The 24,748-nt window shown below is 37.2% G+C and overlaps 1 protein-coding gene across 1 annotated transcript; it reads right to left on the bottom strand.

Moving 5' to 3' along the window:
* Positions 1-1,454: 1,454 nt before the first annotated feature.
* CYP1A1 (cytochrome P450 family 1 subfamily A member 1) lies at positions 1,455-15,896 on the bottom strand. The gene is made up of 7 exons (XM_077472759.1): positions 15,740-15,896; positions 8,906-9,738; positions 8,499-8,625; positions 7,622-7,711; positions 6,357-6,480; positions 3,629-3,715; positions 1,455-2,401 (listed from the first exon to the last, which is right to left on the bottom strand). The coding sequence occupies exons 1-7, from the start codon at positions 15,762-15,764 to the stop codon at positions 2,098-2,100; spliced, it is 1,590 nt and encodes a 529-aa protein (XP_077328885.1). The 5' UTR covers positions 15,765-15,896; the 3' UTR covers positions 1,455-2,097.
* Positions 15,897-24,748: the final 8,852 nt, after the last annotated feature.

Genomic DNA, 24,748 nt, shown 5'->3' on the forward strand with positions numbered 1-24,748 from the left:
TCATATTTTATTTTAAATAAAAACGTATATCTGTTTTTCGCACAAAAAATCCCTTGGGCAGTCTTGTTGGTTTTGTACCATTGCTGTCCTCTATTGAAATTACCGTATATACTCGAGTATAGGGCAGCCCGAATATAAGCCGAGGCAACTAATTTTACCACATAAAACTGGAAAAACCTATTGACTCAAGCATAAGTCTAGGGTGTACAAAGTAAGGAAGTACCAGGTACCTATAGTAAATTACCCAGAGTTAGTATAAAACTAAGATATTTTTTACTTGAATTGCATGGACAAACCTCATATTTTTTCCACTGGGTTATCTAGAGATACCTTGTAAATACGGTCCCTTGACATCTAGCGTTACCTTGTCATCTAGAGATAACTTGTAATACGGTGCCTTGTCATCTAGAGCAGTGGTCATCAACCCTGTCCTCAAGGCCCACTTACAGGTCAGGTTTATGTATTAGCTTGGGGAAATTCAGACTAGAATACTGCAATCACCGAGCAGCAAATAATATCACCTGTGATGTATTTCAGTTATCTTGCAAACCTGGCCTGTTAGTGGGCCCTGAAGACAGGGTTGATGACCACTGATCTAGAGATACCTTGTAAAGATTTATTCTTTGTTCTTACCAGGAAGTGGAACCATGTACCGTTCGATGTGTCAGATCCCCGTGCAGCCGTGGTAGCGATGTCCCGCCTTCTATGACACCCGGCACAGTGATTCCTAGCACTGGATAACTGTGCCGTCTGTCACAAGAGGAGGCGGGACATTGTTAGTCGGCTGTCTGCGCGACGATCTGACACAGCATGGAAGGGAGGGGAAACTCACAGGGGTGCTGAGCCAATTATGAGCGTTACCCAGAGGCACTGCCCGCCCCTTTTGCTCCTCTATTTCAGACTTTTTTTCACTGACTCGAGTACAAGCCGAGGTGGGTTTTTTCAGACAAAAAAATGGGCCCAAAAACTTGGCTTATACTCGAGTATATAGGGTACTAGTGACCTAGCGATACTTGGTATCAATACATTGCTGAAGAAGTTTTACTTATTGGCCAATATGTGTTTTTATTGATTTGCATATGTTCTCTGAGAATTTAAGTTTTTAAAATAAGTTAAATCGTTTTATAATTACTGTATGATGTCACTGGACTTTTCCCAAATATGTCTAAACAATGTTTTCATGTGATATACTGAGTGCACATGGTGGAGTAGAGTCAAAGGCAGGTTTTTATTGGTTGATTTTTGTATTTTAACAGTAAAGCACTTTCCCATTGAAGTAAAGATGTTGGGCAAACCTTAATAAATATTTGGCCAGTGCATCTTGTTTGAAAATGGTAGAAAACTATATAGAGGCAACGTGAAAAAGTGAATCAATAAGAAAACTTGGGGGAAAATTGCTAAATAAAAATCGATAGGTTTATACACCTGATGTACAAACAAAATCAAGGCAAAACTAAAGAACATTATTAATATTTTATTATCTCATAGAGATCATAATACTATACAGATATTTCACAAAGTATTTCATTATGTCATTACAACAGCAAATATTTAATTTCCATAAAACTGGTTTACAAAGGCATTGCCAGCAGGACAAGAACAGACAACAAGGAAAAGTGCTAATTATTGCGTACCAGTAATGGAATGGTTGGATATAAAAAAAATATGCTCATAACTTTAACTAGACCACTGTAAGAACATGATTCTGCTGATGAAACAAGCCTGGTTCTTTATATTTGTATGGCAAGACTTGGCATAAAATCATAATGGCATAAAGATAATTAATACATATAGGTAGGTAATGAAGCTTTCTACTAATGTCCAAGAATCCTCAGTATCTTGGCGATATTCACCATATAAGCTTTTGATTTTTATTGATACAGCTTTACTAAGACTTATGTTTTTTCCTTCATATATGACACATAAAAATAAGCAGCTTAATTGCTGAAAAGTCTTTCCTGTAACAGGATATTGTTCAGTTTGCACAATCACAAGGTTAAAAAAAAAAAAAAAACAAGTGAGTGATGCATGTAAAGGTCACAGCATGAAAATAAATCCTGTTTTTTGCATAGATGATGGTTTGCCCAGGTTGGATCTCTATTGATTAGCCATCATAGAAAAGCGCAGTCTAGCAGTCACATGATGCCGCTTGAGTTTCATGGTAAGTCCATACTGGGGAGACATGTCCAATTTCTCAACATCTTGTATTGAAAATTGCAACTGCTGGAGCATGGTGGTGAGGAAGAGGAAAACTTCAGATCTGCCAATGGCTTCACCAACACATCTTCTCTTGCCTAAACCAAAAGTCAGGGCTTTTTCCATCTCAGTTTTGTTTAATGACAAGCCATCTTCATTTAGGAAGCGTTCTGGCCTGAATTTGAATGGGTCCTTCCACAGTTTCCTAAAATAGTTGAAGACAAAACAAAGTAAGGATATTAGAGTTAATACAGGCAAAAAAAATTATATTCTGGCTTATAAAAAGTTGCAGTTTTAAAAAAATCTAAAGCGTGCGTTAATCCAATGACACACCTAGCCAACTTGACTCCCCCACTCCCAACGCACATACACCTCTATGCATCAACATAATTTTCAGCAATAATCATGAAACTAAAGTGATCATAAGGCTCTTTTTTTCTATTTAAAATAAAAAAGATGTAATGTACCTGTTCTGTCCTTTTAAATTGCACCAAGGGATCCCTTACCTCTTTCTCTGGAATCCCCCACCGGAGCTCTCTCCTCCTTTTTACTAAGTATGCCAGGGCATGCTCCTGAGCTGGGCTGTGTACATCCATAAACGTACACAGCGTTGGTAAGCCATACCCCACTCCCTCCTCACAGAAGTTTGACTAACAGCAGTAAGAGTCTATGGCACCCACTGCTCTGTGTCTCCCATGAGAACAGGAAGTGGAGGAATGGGGCTGCAACCAGTTCAGCACTGGATCAGTGAGAGGAATCACAAAAGTGTTTAGGAACGGGGTGGGAACAGGTAGTGGGGCTTTACCTTAATGCATAGACTGCATTAGGGTAAAAACTTTTAGAACTACTTTAAATAAATGTTAATAATGGGCAGAAAAAAAAAAGAGACAGTGCACTGCAAAACGTGGATAATAACAGCGTGCTAAGTAAATAAAACACCAAGGGTAGAATAGCAGTGGACTCAATGCACCATGTTGAACCATGGGAATATTAGCGGTGTACTATTAAGTAGAATTCAATGGTTTAATAGTAATAAACTACTGCAATAAAAGACGATAGAGGGATGGTGTGCTTTGATAGGGACAACCCTTCATGTAAGAGGTCACACTAGACCAAGAGTACTTGCCAATAGTACTTTGGTCTAGTGGCATCAATATACACATCAATCTGCCCCTAGTGTAGACTGCAGTGTATCAGTCTATCTGGCCCAGCTGGTGCACATGTTTAGTGGCAGTCACTACAGCTCCCTCTAAATAGTGGTACCCGGCGAAACCAGTCCCTTGTTGGTTTCATACAATACATTATGGTATCATGCTGGTACATTTGCACTCATGTGTGTGTATACATCCTCCTTATCATTACACTAACTTTAATATCTGACCTTTTACTCAGAAACAATAGAAACCAAAAAATGTAAAATAAAGATACTTACGGGTCATGATTCACTTGCCACTGGTTGACCAATACACATATTCCCTTGGGTATGAAGTATCCATTGAGCACAGTGTCAGAGGTGGTACTGCAACATAAAAAGACAAACATCTTACATGTAAGTCTCAAAAATGTAGTGAATGACTTATTATATTATTCACTTAGGTATCTAAAGCCAAAACTCATTTTGGATAGAGTACAGAGTGATTAAAACCTTTGTCAGTTTATTTTTACATCTGCGTGCCACTGGGGATTGGACATTCCCTTCACTTTCCACACTGTAATCACAACAGGAAGTGAGAGGAATTCTTGTTAAAGTGAGAGAAATCCCTTTTTATACAGTTGTCAACAGAACAGGAGTCTCCTTTGATATCCCTCTATTCCTGCTCTGGCGTTTGCTTCAGTCCCAGTGACAACGGTCACAAGGGAAAATAGAGAAGTTGGCTCTCCCAAACACCTAGGAAACAAATAGCAATACAATTTTGATAGAAGTTCTAACCCCTCACCTCTCTATCCAAATCTAAAAAAAAAAGTTTACACTTTAAAGTGGATGTAAATCTGAACATTTTTTTTTTATTAAGTCTTGCACCTTGTACAGTATAGGATTTCATGTCATCTGTGCCCAGTCTTGCCACAAAGAGTTAATCTACCTCTGACCAATCCTCTTATCTTTTTTCAGTGAGATAAAAACTGACATACAGAGAAATAGGAGTCCATTTCTCCCCCTTGCTGTGAGTGACAGGTGATTTACATATCTCATGCAGGAGGTGAGAGAGACATTCCCTCCTTCTTTTTCCAGCTCTCCCAGGATTGGGTGCTCCACACCTCAGCATGATTGGGCATGCTGAAGTCATGTGGTGACTTTTCTGGGTTTTGATTGGATTTTAGTGATCATAGCAGAAGCTCAGTGTAAAAAATACACAAGAGAAAATGCATGTTGACAAGGAGAGTGTAGAGGAGGACGGGGAGTCTACTGACATCATGACTCCACCCACCGAGCTCCGGACAACAGACCCACCCACAGGATTTGCAGTTTTTTTGGGTCTCATAACAGACATTTAACAGGTAAGGATACATGCAGGAGGCATATATATCCTTTTAGATAACCACTATGGCAGTAGTTTAGAAAGGATGCAAGTGGGTTTACATCCACTTTAATGTTTTTATTCTAACATAACATTCAAATAGTGCTTGCTGTTAAAATTTACTGATAACACAATGAAGAATTTCTAAATTGTCACGAGAAAGCTGCTAAACTTACCAAATGTATTACTGAAATACATGGACCGCACAAATTTGGGTTAATCTCTACACTCTACAACTGATTTAAATAGGATACTTTTATTTTTATTTTTTTTAGTAAATTCCTTTTATTGAATTTAAGAAAAAGCAAGGTATACAAAACAAAGCCTATTAGGGATCCCTTTTTAAAAAAATAAATAAAGCACGGAAAGTCCATACCTCTAAAGTCTAGATGTGTAAAGCTATAACTGTAGCTTCTTTCCTTCTAAACTAGACTGTGACTAGACAACCTATTAATGGCATTTAAAAAATCTAGCTGTAATCTTTGTTCAGTTCCTTGGAACTCAAATATTCTGTGGCAGTTTGCCAGAATATTGGACAAGGTATAGCAAGAACTGATAAGTAACTAATATGCATACAGGATACCTTTCACAGCAACAGTATACTTGTGTATCTAATCACCTACAGTGGTAGTAAATCCAAAACCGAAAAGGTAATATATTGCAGTTTACTAATCTCCTTAAATGTGGTGGCTGCATCAATTTTGTTTTTTTAGGCTTTTTTCCTGCTCGTTTCACCTGGTGATCTGGCCAGTAACAGTTAGCCCCCGTACACACGGTCGGAGAATCCGTCGGAATGTGTCCTATCAGACCGTGTTGTCGGATAATCCGACTGTGTGTGGTATGCATCGGACTGTTTCCATCGGAATATCCGTCGAACCAAATTTTCCAACATGTTGGAAATATTTTCCGACCAACTGGTCCGATAGGACATACTCCGATCATGTGTAGAGAATTTCGATCGGACAAAGTGCCACGCATGCTCAGATCAAATTCCTACATCAAAGCTATTGGCTACTAGCCTGAACATAGTCCCATCGTAACGAAATTAGGTCATCACGTTCTGAAAGATCGGATTTTTCGACAACTTTGTCCGACCGTGTGTATGCAACAGTTTCGGACAAAATCCGACGGACAGAATCCGACGGACAAAATCCGACGGATTTGGTTGTTGAAATGTCCGACCGTGTGTACAAGGGCTAACACACCTCCTGTATTAGAGCGCCCCCACTCTGGATGGAGGAGCACAAGGGGCACCTTTTTACAGCAGCATTGTTAATCTTTGGGGAGGAAAATATTAGATGTATTAGCAGATTTAGATGTACTAGTAGATTGAAGCCAAACTCCAGCTAACACTTTTTTCCTTTTGGTATAAAGGTTTTACATAAATAAAAACTGTCCATTATAAGCAAACTCTGTCAGAGGTAAATGGTTTGTTTCAAACCACTAACTAGAAAACAAATGCAGTCATCACGTCTAATAATTGGTTTTGTTTTTGGGTTTTATATCACCTTAATATGAATTGATTGACTCTTTTATATTTAAAAGCTATAAACATATGCAACTTTCTATTTTTATAGACATGAGTCTTTATAACTACATACAATTTTTACTTTTATTAGAACTTGTAATGCTGTTTGTATTTACCAGTGTGGAATTGTAAAGGGAAGAAAGGATGAATGACGGAACATCTCCAAGATGAAGGCTTCTGTATAGGGCAGCTGAGATCTGTCGGACAATTTGGGCCTCCGTTCTCTGCCGATGACCTGATCTGTTACAGGATACAAAAAGTATATATTTAAAGCTGATCTGTATAAAATATAGAAAATGCCATGTAATGCGACTAGTCTTTCTTTTATGACTGTCCATATAATTTGTTAGCTTTTACTGCCATCTATTTGTATTCAAGAATTAGCTTCAGTGTGGCAATACAGTTATTGGTCTGGGGAGGGGGTTCTGAAAAAGCCACTCCCACTAGATGTTCTGTAAATGTAATCAAAGATAGCAGTATATCAGCTGACCTATAGTTCTATGTCCCAGGGGCATCTGCATACAGCTGCCCCAGACAGTCCCCTGATACCCTAAATGGGCTGTCAGCAGGGGAAACCGATTTTAAATGCAAATCCATGGACATCTGATGTAAAAAAAAAAAAACACACTGTAAAACACAATTGGGCATACCCAAAAAGTATACCTTTACTGGGTCAGCTACAGATCAAGTTTTAAAGCTCAAGTCACTTAAAGGGATGCTTATACTTCTGAAAGTGTATTGTGTGACAGTCAATAAACCAATGAAATTCCCTTAAAGGGGTAGTGTAATTTCATTAAAAAAGCCAGCCCTTTTCTTCCCATTTTTATCCTAAGCTTGTTGCAAGGGTAGCCATTATTCTCTATGAACAGGGCCAGTGCTATCCTATGTGAACTATTCTAGAGACAGCTGGTGCCCCACATAATATCAACCCTACCTATTCCTGGGCAGACCAGGAGGTGAACTTTGTATCTGAAGTATGTACTTAAACTGACTAATTTTATAGAGAATGAACTTCATCTTCTAAAACGTACTTACCATTTAAACTAAGAAAAAAAAATACAACAAATAAAAAAATAAAAAATGCTATGCAGAGTATTAAACATGAAAACTGCACTTTTAAGCTTCTAATGCTGTTTTGTGTGATTAAGTACTAACGATAGATATATAGATTTGTGGCAGTGCAAGGTCAGTGACATTCTCTGACAGATATTATGTAATCACGAATGTTGAGAATGAGATAACTTCACTTCTATAGCAATAAATACAACTACTAAGTATTCCAGATGAATTATAATCATGATTTGAAATTCAAATTCCCCTCTTCAGTTCTACAAGCTATTCTCTTCCCTAAATATTATTATGTTACTATTGTGTAACTTACCCAGTTCATTCTGTATTTTTTCTTGTATTTTGGGATTAGCCACAAGATATGTCAAAGACCATGACAAGGCAGTAGTTACGGTGTCAAATCCTAAAAAAGGCATGAAAGATTACAATTTTATATTTTTTATTAGCAAAAAGTATAATAACAGATTGGCAATGTATAAATCATTTAATTTCCAGGACATCAAAAAAAGCCACAGACAATATTCATGAATATAACTAAGCTGTGTGACAGAACATAAGATACACTAGTTATCATTGGATTACCCTTTGCTGTTTTGTACAGTACATCCTATAGTTTTGTGCTGTCTAGGAGCCACTGAAAAAGCCTTCAGTAAGCCGTAACTGTAGAATTTAATCGTAGCTGTAGAATTTAATCGTCCGAAAGGGGGGGGGGGGCATAACATTTTCTGTCTGGCTGCTATATGGAACTTTAAAGTGGACCTAAACCCATTTATTTAACTGTTTTCCAAGACAGTTACATTTAAGGCATGCCATAAATAATAACTGTCACAGTTGTTTGTGCTTTCAACCAAACCGTCAATGATCACATGAACAACCAGGCCCCTGCAGATCAAAGAGAGGCTAAGATTTCAGCCTCCTTGGCTGTAAATGACAGGAAGGTTTAGTTCTGCTTTAATATAGAAGTTCATGGTTCTGGGACCAGTGATTATTTTAAGAGTAGTTACTAGTAAGTCTAAGCCCTAGCAAGTGCTATTGTTGCAGCAGCATTACAACATCACCCAGTACAGGTCTCAAGCAAAGTATGAATGGTTAAACTACAAAAAATACTGAATATCACCACTGGTTAGTTTATAATCACACGTTTGAGTGGCTACATTTAAAATATTCTTCTGTAAAAACTTCACACTCACCAGCCCCAAAAAGGTCATTAACAATGTTGACAATCTGCTTATCTGATAGCTGCACGTTGGAATTTTCATCTATTTTCCTCTCTTGAGAGTGTTGAATTAGAGAATCAGTAATATCTCGAACAGAATTCTGAAATAAAAGTATAAAGCATTCATTATAACAAATGTTGACAGTAGATAAAATGCTGTACTATTTAGCAACATTGCCTAACATGCTGGCAAATTTTTACTGGTTAGATTTTATGCAGTAAAGTTTTTTAAGTGTTCTTTCATCTGACTTGAACTACTTTCTAAGATACTTTTTTATGCAAGCAAACAAAACTTTCTTCATAAAGAATTTGTCTTCCATATACTGTACAAAACATAATGTAGTATTGTGTATGTGGAACATGTTTTTATTGAGCTCTTACCTTATCATATGTTTGGTAATGCTCATGAACAATCTTCTGTATGAAGTTCATAAACTTTTTGTTGATGTCCATAAATCTACTCATGGTCCTGTTTGGAAGATATTGAAGGATAGGGATAAAATCTGCAGGATTTCCTGAGGCAGCTGCTGCTCCAAACTCATCGGTCAGGTTGACAATATCAAGGAAGTTTTGGTCATCATGGTTGTAGCGTCTTCCAAAACACATTGCACAAATGACATTGGCTACAGAAACCACCACGTATCTATAGGGATCAAATTCTCCTTGTTCTTCAATGAGCTGCTGGAATTTTCTGACAAGGTATTCTGCTTCTCTACTTATGTGTTCTTCCAGCAGGGATGTATTGGAATATGTGAGCGAGGGAGAAATAGCAAAGGTCTTAATGGCATTATGTGCCAATCTGCGACGGGCTTTCCATACCTCACCAGAATCTTGGCTAAATGTTAAACTTTGTCCATCACCGATCAGGCGAAAGGTAAAGAGGTCAGGACGTCCCATAAACACCTCACCTTGCTTTAGCAAAGCCTCCCGGATTGTTTCCAGTCCACTTAGCACTAGCACAGGCTTTGTGCCTATCTGAATTTGAAGCACATCACCATAAACCTCACTCATCTTGGTAAGACTGATGTGAGGATTCTTGCTTAAGGAGAGTATATTTCCTATCAATGGCAGAGGAAATGGCCCAGGCATTTTTTTTGTACCAGGAGGAACCCTCTGACTGTAGGATTTGAGGATTAGGAAAACCACAGAAAAGACCACAGAGGCAAGAAGCACCTCTGTGGCTGATAAGTAGCTGACCACATTCATCATCTTGCCTAAGAAAGAAAAAAAAAATAGAGAAATTTGTTATAAAATACTATGTGATAGAAAAAAAATTATAGTCTGACCGACTCACAACAGCTAGAAATTAATGTTGTATATTTATAAATCCCTATATTTAGGCAAGCAACCAAAATGCATTCTTTAACCAGTAGGGTATTTAGTACACAATTTAGAAGTTACAATGTATTAGACAATTTAGAATTTAGGATTTACTAGAAATAGCTTAGGGTATAAAAGTTTGATTTAGACATCTTTGTCGTCTAATGTCCCAGGACCATCAATGATGTGATTTGACCAACAAAGAGTAACAGTAGTTATAGTATGTCTATGATTAATAACTTTTCCCCTTTTCTTCATAGAAGAAAGGGATTGGTATCCTACAAAGTCAGTTCCTCCAATGGTCAACACAATCAATACCCAGAGAGGGTGCCTGGCTTGGTTGTGTATGAACACATTAGGGCTTTTGTCTATGCAGCTAAGCAGCCTATTAGATTTATATGCATCCAGGTAAGCTTTTACACCATTAAGTTGTTGGCAAATCTAAAGTAGATTTAAACACTCAGAATGCAATAAGTATGGCCAGTTCATCCTAGCAAGATTGAGTGTTATGAGTTAAAAACTTTAATTATAGATCTTTTCACACATTTTTTTTGAATAATGGATAACGTCACATACATGACATAATTCATATATGGTATATATGGTAATGCTTGTAAAAACATGTCCGTGATTTAATTACCTGACATCAAAGAAAGTATATACATTACATAAGTAAGTAGAAAATCATTCATGTTTAAGTCACAGTTTGAACATAGCCTTTGATGGTCATTTTAAGAAGATTAAAAGGTGTAGCTGCATATAATCACAAGGTTTGAGTCTCCTTAGACACTTTAACCAGTTCATATTATGTAGATCTTGACAAATACTGTTTGATTTTTTTTTTTATGTACCATAGGAAAAAGGAAGTCTTTTTTTTCTCATTGTGATAATGTCATAATGTAGTAATGACCAATCTAAGTCTGATCTGCTTGGATAATGGTCAATCCATGTCTGACATCCAAGCTCTTGTCTCATGGTCAAGCCATGTCTGACATTCAAGTCCTTGGATAAGGGTCAATCTATGTCTGACATCCAAGTGCTTGGATAATGATCAATCCATGTCTGACATCCAAGTGCTTGGATAATGTTCAATCCATGTCTGACATCCAATTGCTTGGATAATTGTGAATCCATGTCTAAAATCCAAGTGCTTGATTATTGATCAATCCATGTCTGACATCCAACCTTGTGGATCATGGTTAATCCTTGTCTAACATCCAAGTGCTTGGATAATGGTCAATCCACGCCTGACATCCAAGCATTTTATTAAGGGTGGGTGTAACTAATGATTAGGCATGCTGGAACCTTTTGTCTGATCCGCTACACCTCTTCCGCCAAGAACAGAGGTAATGTGACACACCTAATTACCGTCTTTGTAATGTGTGACCAGCAAACAGTGATCTCAGCACTCTGAAATACTGAGTGTATCAAGAGTATCAGCTTTCGGTATCAATCGTTTCAGCACTCTATAATCCATGTCTGAGTTTGGATTTTCAGGAATTTGAGGTTAGGGTTAAGTGTTAGAGTTACGTTTTATAAGTTTTATAATTGTCCAGGTCAGGCTACTTTTTAGGCTCACATTTCAAACTTATCTTATAAAATAAAATTTTGAGGAGAAATACTTCTTTAATTTTTTTCCTGACACGAAAAATCAGTATATTGCAAATGACCTTGGTCAGGAATGGTGCTGATAACCCCTGCATTTTAAGAAATATATTATATAATGATGCAGGTATGCAGACAGATAACTACTAAGAACTGAACTGAGAGGACCATGCAAGCAAAATTATTGGGAGCTAAGAACTTCATGCACACTGGCTGGTAAATGCTCTCCCAGATGGCTAAAAAGCTACTGCTGTTGGTAATGATGCATTTGTACCTAATTACATGCTGTAAGATAATCTTAAGCATTTAAAGGAAATGTAAAATATTTATATTTTATGTTTTGGATGTGAATGTTACCAGCTTAATGTAAATAATCTGATTAATATGTGTTCATGCTTCAAAGAAACTGTAGATAGTTTGTAAATGTTCTTGACTACTGCTTTCTAATTAGCACCACAGCACAGTGGTGATAGTTTACTGTTGCTCTGCTCCAATGTAAAGGCCTTGTTTACAAAGGTGGCAAGGGGGCAGCAAAAAATATACAGTTTATCCATGTTTACCACTCCCTGACATGGCGCCTTCTCAGGTCTATACACAGACCCAGTCATGTTGCTGTTTTAAATAGCCAAGTTGCATTTGGCAGGCCAAATGTGCCCATTGAGGTCAATGAGACTTCACTGCAACCAAGTGCCAAACGCTAGGCATGCAATTATAGCTTGGTGTCTCAATATCATATCCCCAATCGGAGTGATTAAAAAAAAAGGAAAACAGGCATTCAAGGTGCAGCAGTATCACTTCCTGAATGTCTGCAAACTGCCTCTGAAATGCATTCCACCATGGCTCATTAGGCACTTTTTCAGTTTTGGGATCTGGGTTGACTATAGTGATTATTTCCTGCTTGGCGTCCACAAGTCCAGCTAATGTACATTTGTTATGTTTTTAAACAATTTAGTATGGTGGCCTGAATTTATGGGAAGAGCCCGGAGGGTATTTAAGCAACCCACTCGCCCATGCTCTTTGTCGGTTTAGTGCACTTCTCAGGACATCCTTCTTCATGAACTACCCATTACTTACCTTGGGTATGCCCCCTTTTCTTGGCATACCAACTAGACCACCAAGGCACACTTCAGGTCTATTTATGTTGTATGTCTTGTCGCATGTTTATGTGATCCAAAAACAAAATAATAATAATAATAATAATAATAATAATAATAATAATATATATATATATATATATATATATATATATATATATATATATATATATATATATTTTTTTTTTTTTTTAAACAAATGTGCCATTTGCATCATGTGTTTACCCTTCATGACCTCCCTATAAAAATGCTATTAGCTTTAAACATATTGGTATCACTGACGAAAAATAGAAAAATAAGTCCTAATTTATAAATTTTTTTGAGGTCACTTATTGAAAGCATTAAATCCATGCAATAATTCTTTTTTTTTAAAGCAGAAGAGTTCTAGCTTTTTAAAAAAGCCCCCCCCCCCCCCATGCATGCGCTCGGCCTCTTTCGGGATGCCGGAGACATGGATTCCTATGGCGGGGGCCAGAGAGGGTGGTACTTTTTGAAGCACCTGATTAGAGCCAGATGATCTAACAGAGGATCTAACAGGCTTCAAAATAGGGTGGGTTGGGGTGCACAGAGTGTGCCCTGATCTCACCCAATTGTGTGAGGATAACAAATAAATTTTCACTATTTTCACACTAACCTTACTCCCCACCGATCAGGAGGCAGGGTGTCAGACTTGTTTCCTGATTAGCCAAAGCAGCAAGCCCTCCTATTGGATGCCTCATGCTAAAGAAGAGGAGCGGAAAGAAACACGCTGGAGCGGAGGTTGCCGCCGCTCTGGTGCACTGAGAAGAGCTGCTGCCTAGCGGTAAGTGCCAGGGGGTCTGTCAGAGCTGCGCCGGGGGGTTGGGGGTGCTGCCGGAACCAGGAGCCCTGTGAGTGGGTCAGTCAGTGGGCACAGTGGCTGCACATGATGGGCACAAGTGGCTGCATATACTGGACACAAGTGGCTGCGTATGGTGGGCGCTGTGGCTGCATATGGTGGGCGCTGTGGCTGCATATGGTGCGCGCTGTGGCTGCATATGGTGGGCGCAGTGAGGTTGCAATTGATGAGGGGGTTTAGTATTTCAGTTTGTTTGTTGCGCCCCCCCCCCATAAATTTTGAGCACCAGCCGCCACTGCATCTGGCTATACTACTGCCCAGATAAAACCTGTTTATAATAATCAAGCAGGTGTCTATAATCCTGCTGTATTAAAATACTGCATTATTATACTGTATATTTTCAAAGTCAAAGCTTAAAAACACCCACCCCAAACAATAAATCGGAAAAACACTAAAAAATAATGACTAATGAACTTCTTCCCCTCTGCAATGTGCAAGAGGTCTCTGGTTATCATCCCACATGTGAACCTATACAGTGCCTAAAAGAATTACCAGTGTACTGCAAAAGAGATTAACAGAACATAAGGAACACATCTGACAGTATATGAAAGCTTTCCTCTAGCTCTTTAAATCCTCATATTACAAAAGATGCATATCATAAGAGAATATACATAAAAAGTATCCAGTATGTGTATTGTACCACCTGAATAACGTCAGCAGTGCAATATGACAGTGCAAAGAGAATGATGAACAGCAGTGCAGGTAGGACAGTGTCTTGTGAATGATGATTAGCAGGGCAGGTAGGTAGGACAGTGTATGGAGAATAATGACCAGCAATGCAGGTAGGACAGTGTATAGAGGATAATGACCAGCAATGCAGGTAGGACAATGTAGAGAATAATGACCAGCAATGCAGGTAGGTCAGCGTATGGAGGATAATGACCAGCAATGCAGGTAGGACAATGTAGAGAATAATGACCAGCCATGCGGGTAGGACAGTTTAGAGGATAATCACCAGCGATGCAGGTAGGACAGTGTATAGAGAATAATGACCAGCAATGCAGGTAGGACAGTGTATAGAGGATAATGACCAGCAATGCAGATAGGACAGTGTATAGAGGATAATGTCCAGCAATGCAGGTAGGACAGTGTATATAGAATAATGACCAGCAATGCAGGTAAGACAATGTAGAGAATAATGATCAGCAATGCAGGTAGGACAGTGTATAGAGGATAATGACCAGCAATGCAGGTAGGAGAGTGTGTAGAGAATAATGACCAGCAATGCAGGTAGGAGATTGTAGAGAATAATGACCAGCAATGCAGGTAGGACAGTGTATAGAGGATAATGACCAGCAATGCAGATAGGACAGTGTGTAGAGAATAATGACCAGTAATGCAGATAGGACAGTGTAGAGAATAATGACCAGCAATGCAGGCAGGACAGTGTATAGAGGATAATGAACAGCAATGCAGGTAGGACAGTGTGTAGAGAATAATGACCAGCAATGCAGGTAGGACAATGTAGAGAATAATGACCAGCCATGCGGGTAGGACAGTTTAGAGGATAATCACCAGCAATGCAGGTAGGACAGTGTATAGAGAATAATGACCAGCAATGCAGGTAGGTCAGTGTATATAGAATAATGACCAGCAATGCAGGTAGGACAGTGTATATAGAATAATGACCAGCAATGCAGGTAGGACAGTGTATAGAAGATAATGACCAGCAATGCAGGTAGGACAGTGTATAGAGGATAATGACCAGCAATGCAGGTAGGTCAGTGTATAGAAGATAATGACCAGCAATGCAGGTAGGTCAGTGTATATAGAATAATGACCAGCAATGCAGGTAGGACAGTGTATAGAGGATAATGATCAGCAATGCAGGTAGGACAGTGTATAGAAGATAATGACCAGCAATGCAGGTAGGACAGTGTATAGAGGATAATGATCAGCAATGCAGGTAGGACAGTGTATATAGAATAATGACCAGCAATGCAGGTAGGACAGTGTATAGAGGATAATGACCAGCAATGCAGGTAGGTCAGTGTATATAGAATAATGACCAGCAATGCAGGTAGGTCAGTGTATATAGAATAATGACCAGCAATGCAGGTAGGTCAGTGTATATAGAATAATGACCAGCAGTGCAGGTAGGTCAGGGTATATAGAATAATGACCAGCAGTGCAGGTAGGTCAGTGTATATAGAATAATGACCAGCAGTGCAGGTAGGTCAGGGTATATAGAATAATGACCAGAAGTGCAGGTAGGACAGTGTATAGCGAATGATGATTAGCAGAGCAGGTAGGTAGGTCAGTGTATAGAGAATAATGACCAACAATGCAGGTAGATGTATAGCGGTCGTCCATACATACCGGTTATCCCCAATGTGCCGCTCATGTTTCTTAGCTCCAGGTAATCCTCTGTCTGTACCCTGCTGTGAGTACCAGTGTGCAGTGTAGCCTGCAAGCTTTTATATACACCTCGCTGACTCCTGATTGGACAGAGCTCCTCCTCACATGACCATCCTGCTGGAGAGCCGCCACCAGGCTCATCATTAACTGCAATGTAAATGGTTGCGTGAAGAACAGGAACCTCCTAGGAGCCATTCATTCCGAGAACAGATCTAATAGTCAGATAAGCATGCGATGGGGCGGCTCCGTCATTAGAAAGTACAGGGCTGAATAGAGACATGCGATCACGCTACACACGCGAGTAAAGTGCTAGACTTGTGCCTGGATTAGAAGGTAGATGTCCGCATGAAATGGGAACACTTAGGCTGGATTCACACCTATGGCATTTTAGTACTTTTTGCATTTTGCAGATTTGCTCTACAAAACTTGTTCCATAGGAAACCATGATAAATGGACTATAGTGCAAATCTGCAAAATGCGAAAAGCACTAAAAATGCATAGGTGTGAATCCAGCCTTATACCTGCACTGCATACCTACACCTATCGCACCTTTCATACCATACCTTGTATTAGACTCATACCATCACTTGTATTGGGCTCATACCATACCTTGTATTGGGCTCATACCATACCTTGTATTGGGCTCATACCATCACTTGTATGGGGTCGTTATATCACCTTCATATTTCTTCTATGGGGCCACACCGTTATTGGATTGGGTCCCGATGTCACTTGTATAGAGCTCATACCATCAGTTGTATGTAGATCATTACATCATAGGGCTTACACCACCATTTGTGTGGGGGCATGGTATCATTTTTATATGGCTCGTACCATCAACTGTATAGGGATTATACAATCAGTTGTCAGGAATCACAATAGCCCTTGTATAAGGCAATTCCAAATGCACAGGGTTCATAGCGTCAATTGTTAGACACTCATATCACTTATAAAGGGCTCATATACCATCAGTTGTATGAGGATCAGGATATCCTTTGTATGAGGATCATATAAACACCTGCATAAGGTTCGTGATATCATTTGTGTAGTTTTATTAATTAGTTGTATGGATCATAATACCAATTGTATAGAGCTTATGGCATCATCTATATGATACTTATATCTTTTTGTATAGAATGCTATCAGTTGTATCAGATCATGATATCAATTGTACAGAGTTCATAGTACCAGTTGTATGAGACTCATAACACTTATATAGGGCTCATACCATCAGCTGTATGAGGATCACGATACCTCTTGAATAAGGCTCATTACATCCATTGTATGGGGCTCAGTATATCACTTATGGAGCTCATGATATCTTTTGTATGGGTGTCATACCATCAATTGTATGGGACTCATTTCATTGTCATACCATCCGTTTTATGCAGCTCATGATTTCACCTGTGTAGTGTGTATACCACCAGTTGCATGGGGTTCAAGATATCACTTATATAGGGCTATCAATATATCTTTTGTATATTAGGGCTCATACCATTAGTTGCACATCATTCATTATTATTATTATTATTATTATTATTATTATTATTATTATTTGTACAGGGCTCATGCCATCAGTCTTATGGGTCTCAAGATATCTTTTGTATAGAGCTCATACTATTAGCTTTATGGGTCTCATGATATCTTATGTATAGGGCTCATATCATCAGTTTTATAGTTCTCATCATATCATTTGTACAGGGCTTATTCCATCAGTTGTATGGGTCTCATTATATTTTTTTGTATGGGACTCATACCATCAGTATGATGATGTATGTATGGGACTCATTATTTTATAAGTACACCCCACTTTTAAGTACCCAATGGGGTTTATTTACTAAAGCTGGAAAGTGCAAAATCAGACTCACTTGCACACTCACTTGCTCACTTGCAGGCTCACTTGCTCACTCACACTGCATAGAAACCAATGAGCTTCAAGGGTTTTATTACAAAAGCTTAATAGAACAAGCTGGAGTTAGAAGCTCATTGGTTTCTATGCAGAAGTGAGCCTGATTTTGCACTTTCCAGCTTTAGTAAATAAACCCCATTGTGTACTTAAAAGTGGGGTGTAATAATATAATTAGTCTAATACATACATCCTCATACTGATTGTATGAGTCCCATACAAAAAAATATCATGATATCCATACAACTGATGGAATAAGCCCTGTACAAGTGATATGATTGTGTACTTAAAAGTGGGGTATGCCTGTATAGAGCTCATACCATCAGTTTTATTGGTCTCATGATATCTTTGATATGGGGCTCATTATATCAATTGTATGGGGCTAATTTAATCAATTGTGTAGGGCTCATACCATTAGTTGTGTGGGGTAGGTACCTTCTGCTATGAAGCATTGTAATATATATCTAAGTAGAAGCTATAGATAAGTCCTGACACCTTTTCACATCTCATTGCTTTATTCTATACATGTAATAAACGCATCATGGTCGTTAAAAGGAACTAGAACTTATATAAATCTTATCAGGACACATGTGGTCGGAAAATAACAGTGTATATGCGAACACAATCATATATCCGTATACTACAGTGATGACTTTGATCTTTTTTTTTTTTTTTTAATCAAGGTGAAGGTGCTCAGCTATTACATCGGGGTACAAACTGTATAGAGCATATACATTGCCACTCATTGCACTGGTATGCTCATTTAAATTAATATACGTGAACTTTGTAATACCAAAACATATTTATTTAATAACAGATCAGGGATTATTGCTAAGACAGTATGCCATGGCAAAATCTAGAGGTAGTCACCCTCTGTAGCTAAACTAATGGAAAATAATTGCACTAGACTAGGTCACTATATTACATGGATTAATATCTACATCTATTGATCTATTTAGCTTTTTGTTCAATAAAAGTCAGCTGCAATGGCAGTGCAGTACATCCACTGTCTTATTCGTATAGGATATATATATATATATATATATATATATATATATATATATATATATATATATACAGGCATACCCCACTTTTAAGTACACAATGGGGTTTATTTACTAAAGCTGGAAAGTGCAAAATCAGGCTCCCTTCTGCATAGAAACCAATGAGCTTCTAACCCCAGATTGTTCCATTAAGGCTTAATGGAACAATCTGGGGTTAGAAGCTCATGATTAATGATTAAGCTTTGGTAATAAACCTGGAAGCTCACTGGTTTCTATGAAGAAGTGAGCCTGATTTGGCATTTTCCAGCTTTAATAAACAAACCCCATTGTGTACTTAAAAGTGGGGTATGCCTATATATATATATATATATATATATATATATATATATATATATATATATATATATATATATATATATATATATATGCCTATGTATGTCCTGTACGAATAGGACAGTGGATGTATAGTTACTGCCATTGACTTTATTTTATTGAACAAAAAGCTTATCTCTGTTTTTTTTATTATTGCACTTACAGCACTTTGCTCAATACGTCTGATTTATATTAGAGCATATTGCTCAAAAAAATAATAAATTACAGTATATATGTTTCCAGTCAATCACACTTCATCGGCAACATTTCAGAAATTGTCATAATAAGGCTACAAAATATGGTGACGCTTTCTGATGTACCCCAAAAATAGAAATATCATTATTCATAGTAATATATGGAGAACACCTATGAGTGACATCAAAATAAATCGGGACATTCCCTGCTAATGTCCTTTGTTTACCCGACATAAATTCCCTGGGGTACCCTGAACCCTAATAAAACGAATAAACATTGAGTGTGATCATGTGATATCAGAGGCACTTCATATTTCCAGATAATTCATCCTTGGCAAAGAGCATGCTCCTCTATAACTTGCCACCCATCTCTAATAGCGTGACATGTTGGCTCAGCTTGGTGTACACTTACAATGTTAGAATGTTAGGTTATGACCTGATAGCACGCTAAGGGAAACAGTAATTTATATATATATATATATATATATATATATATATATATATATATATATATACACATAGATATACATAGATATATATCTATGAACCTGTCCTATTATCGCAGGCTTTCATATATTGCAATGTTTATGTACACTGATACCAGAGGGCATAAGGGTGTATGAGGTCATACTCCTAAAACATATTCCGACATACAAACATGCAGTATATCCCCTGGTACAAAACAAAACAAAAAAATAGGCAATTTCATACCATTTTTATTTACTAATTATTTCAAGATCTCATTGCTTTTCCCCTACTTTTTGTATTGCGTTATAGAATATGAAAGGTCATGATTATAGTTACATTACATGAAACTTTCACTGGAGAAAATAGTTTATTAACGAAAAAAAATGTTGTTCTTTTTGCAGGCAGCCTATATACATTCCTATGGAGGACATCTCATATATTGCAAATGCAATAGCAGCCTTGTAGCAAACATTTACCTTTTGCACTTACCAGAAATTAATTTGAACTTTTAATGTATAATTATAATATTGTTTAATATTAATAATACCATTCTTGAAACAATAGCCAGCCATAAAGATTACACTTATCTATGTATAAAGATTTTCACACAAGATTCGCATAGCTTTCTCCCAAGTGTGACCCATTGGATTCAATTGGGAATAAGAGGAGATTCCTAAGAGAATTTTGTCTGAAAACGTTTATAAATTGTTTCCAGATTATAAGGAAGCTAGCTAGGAAGACACTCCAACATCCTATTTGTAATTCTGTCTCCATTACATAGTTCGTAAGGTTGAATAAAGACACCAGTCCATCCAGTTCAACCTGAGTGAGTGTCTACAATTGTCCCTATCCCTGTACAATGCACACTCACATCGGTCCCTACCCTCCAGGATCCAACAATCCAAGGTCCCCATTCATATACATTATCTTTTTTTCTGGATTAATGCACACTATCTGTGCCAATAAACTCATCAATTGGTATTAAACATATACCTAATTGCCATAACATTATAAAAAAGTGACCAATAATATTAAATTAGGGCACACTGGCTTGTTGATCCTGTGGGTAATCATAATTGTCTTGCAGTGGTAAGTAGTACAAAGTTGAACATGTTACCAATAGAAACCAGCCATAATGCTTGTTTAATTCTCCATAAAAGGAAAGAGGAAAAATAATTGGTTGCTAATGGCAACAACTCTAATAGTGTGTTCATATTTTCATCAGCTCTTTTGTGTTCTTATGAGGCTATCCAATAAAACAGTGCAAAGTGCAGCCAAATCTAAATTGTTGCTATAGGTTTCAGCACGTTGTTCACAATCATTACACTAGCTTGCGAACTGTTAGCATGTTTGTTCTACAGCAGCTCATATATAAGTGATGGATTTTCACGTCTTGACTTCTGGAACTGCCAGGGGGTAATGGCAAGCCCTGTGTAGATGTCGGGGAGCCAACAAGGCTTATACTTCAGCAGGTAAGATGGGCAAAATTCACACTTTCTTAGGCACATGTGGCAGTGCTTGAACCCCTATATAGAACCACTATATAGAGAACCATACATCTGCTGTTGGACAAGCATCCACTGTGATGAAAATAGATAAAGAAATAAAGAAAGAAATAAGAAAAATAAAACATATTTTTTGTATATATATATATATATATATATATATATATATATATATATACACATATACATACACATATACATACACACACACACACACACACACACACATATATATATATATATATATATATATATATATATATATATATATATACATATATATATATATACAGAGAGCTATTACCTCCTATTTACATCTGATGTTCAATGACTATTGGGATTAAAACATATATATATATATATATATATATATATATATATATATATATATATATATATATATATATATATATATATATATATATATATATATATATATATATATATATATATATATATTCTTGTTCCACATCACATGTAATAGAAGGTTCTCCGTATAATACATTTGAGTGACACCTAGCAATGAGTACAGATCCTAATGTGCATCGCCAATCGATGGGGTGCATCGATTGTAGGTGGGTGAATCGATATTGATCGCTGTGGAGGTTCTCCCCCAGGATCATGCAGTCATTCTCTAGCCCTGTCTCTGGTGTAGTTAAAGTTTAAGCTGAGTAATCTGTCTCCTGTGGGTTAAAGATTGCCAGCTTGCGTGACAAGCGATCTATAGTAGTAACAGATCCAAGGAAAGCTGTAGGGGGCTGTGTAAAGGAATGTATAGGATGATCAGGGACACCTAGGAGGAAGTAATGGGGGTCGCCTGGGGGGAATCAGGGAAATTCTTCACCTCCCCCATAAGAAAGGAGAGGAGATGTGAGTGCGTGTCAGGGCATTGCGTGACAAGAGACAGGTAACTGTACTTTAGAGCAAGGGACACACACCTGAAATAGCATTCAGCTCCATCCAGGGGTGCCAATAAACAGCAGGCACACACACCTGACTTTATGATCAGCTATCTATTTCCCTGGCTCCAGCTCACCTGTGCCAAGAGAAATATTTGTCCCTGGCATGCAATCAGGTCACCCAGCCTCTCACCTGTTTATTTAGGTATTACTATTGAACATTAATGCAAACACAGCCTGTGGCAGATTCACTGAAGTAGGCATGTCAGTCATGTGATCACTCAAAGGAAATGTCTATTTTATCTTTGAATCCCCTGAAATTCTGTTTGAAATGATCTTAAGACTTGATGAAAATATATAAAAAAGACATTGACAGGTAGAACATAGGGCGTTGCAGGGTAATAAAATAGCAGAATGAAGAAGGAAGAGCAAGCTTCAGGGTGCAAGACACTTGTAGTTCCCCAAGAGCTTCGGTCTTAAAGGAGACCTGCGCTGAGAAAGACAGGCTGCCTCAAAGAACCTTCTGAAAAAATGCTATTTGCCTGGCTGTCTTTATCATTTCCGAGCGCCTGACCCAGAACAAGAATGCGGCAATTAAAGTCAGAGCTCCCGATCCGCAGACTCCTTCCTTATCAGTGACTCAGAAAAGATTTATTGATTTGACCAAGCAGTCAGGAAACCAGCATTTTCAAAAAGTCGGCAATTTCAGCCTAATAGTCTGCTCTGTACTGGTTTCCTTTAAAAGCTGATGCCTGCAGACAGAGTTGGCTGTAATAGCAGTACAAAACGTGCACTAGAGTGCAAGCTCCTGGGGCAAGATTTTTTATTATTTTTTAACATGAGGGGACTGGACTGATACAGAACAGGATGTTTAATTAAAACAAAAAGTCAAAATAAATTTTTTTGTGTGCTTTTGCTTTCCTAACTAATATCCTAAAAAAAAATTATTTTTACTTTTAAAATTTGAAATTCCAAATTTTAAAAAAGTGTAAATAATAACTCTCTGGTCCATGCCAATTGTATTGCAGACTTTATTTACATTTAAGGTTCAATCTTATGTTTTGGTGATCACTAATAATTGAAGTCGTCAAATTTATATGTTTGACAGGCATGAACGGTACATTCAATTTATAATTAAATATTTTTCATCAAGGCCAGGCTGATCACTCAGCATAATTATACTGTATGTGTACATAAACATTAGCAGAGTCACATCAGAAAAATGTTCATATGGCATTATACTAATAAACCACAAGTAGGTCATCACAGATCTATAAAAACAGGATCCATATTAATAGGTGCTTTATGTGTTAGTAATATGTTACAATATGTTATAATATATTACAATCCATATGTTACAATATGCTACACTTGCATTATGTTGCAATATATTAAGAAACAATATGCTACAATATTCTATTTTACAGTATAAAATGCTACATTGCTACACTGAGGGGGTTATTTATGAAAGGCAAATCCACTTTGCACTACAAGTGTAAAGTGCACTTGAAATTGCACTACAAGTGCACTTGGAAGTAAAGTCCCTGTAGATCTGACAGGGACAATTTCAAGGCAATTTCAAGTGCACTTTGCACTTGTAGTTTGCACTTGTAGTGCAAAGTGGACTTGCCTTTAGTAAATAACCCCCTATGCTATGTTACAGATAGATATGCTATAATATACTATGGGGGTTATTTACTAAAGGAAACTCCACTTTGCACTGCAAGTACACTTGGAAGTGAAGTCGCTGTAGATCAGAGGGGGACATGCAAGGAAAATAAAAAAACAGCATTTTAGCTTGCACATGATTGGATGATAAAATCAGCAGAGCTTCCACTCATTTCAGATCTACCACTCATATTTAGAGCGACTGCACTTCCAAGTGCACTTGCAGTACAAAGTGGATTTGACTTTTGTAAATAACCCCCTATGCTATAATATAACATACAATATAACATGCTACACTATGCTATGTTACAGAAAGATATGCTATAAAATACTATTTTACAATATAATTTGCTACAATATACGATGTTACAATATAATTTGCTACAATATACTATGTTACAATATACCCAGAGACAATATACTAAGTTCCAATAAAATAACTTATAATATACTATTTTTCAATATAATGCTGCAATATATTATATTACATTATCGCATGCTACAGTATAGTATGTTTAAATATGCTATAATATACTATGCTAAATATATACTATGTTACAATATACTAAGTTACAATATAACTAGCTACACTATAGTATCTTACCATAAAATATGCTATAATATAATATTTTACAACATAATATGCTACAATATACTATGTTACAATATAACCAGCTACAATATACTAAGTTGCAATAAAATATGCTATAATATACTATTTTACAATATAATATACTACAATATACCATGTTACAATAAAATTAGCATTTTTTTTACATTATAACATGCTACCGTATACTGTGTTATAGTAAAATATGCTATATTACATTATCATATGCTAACAATATAGTATGCTTTAGTAAAATATACTATGTTATAATATAATATGCTACATATATACTGTGTTCCACTGTGAACATGCTGGATTGATTTGCAATGCTGTGTAGTAGTACT

The sequence above is a fragment of the Lithobates pipiens genome, unplaced genomic scaffold, assembly GCF_037356315.1.
Source record: "Lithobates pipiens isolate NorthernLeopardFrog02 unplaced genomic scaffold, aLitPip1_a1.2 Scaffold_8, whole genome shotgun sequence".
Classification (NCBI taxonomy): Eukaryota; Metazoa; Chordata; class Amphibia; order Anura; family Ranidae; genus Lithobates; species Lithobates pipiens.

Excerpts from the sequence above, each read along its gene's own strand:
- CYP1A1 (XM_077472759.1), bottom strand. The coding sequence starts at position 15,764 with ATGAGCGGCACATTGGGGATAACCG. Across the intron at positions 9,739-15,739 it reads CGGCACATTGGGGATAACCG|GCAAGATGATGAATGTGGTC; the intron begins GTATGTATGGAC and ends TTTCTTTCTTAG. Across the intron at positions 3,716-6,356 it reads CCCTTTACAATTCCACACTG|TACCACCTCTGACACTGTGC; the intron begins GTAAATACAAAC and ends TTTATGTTGCAG.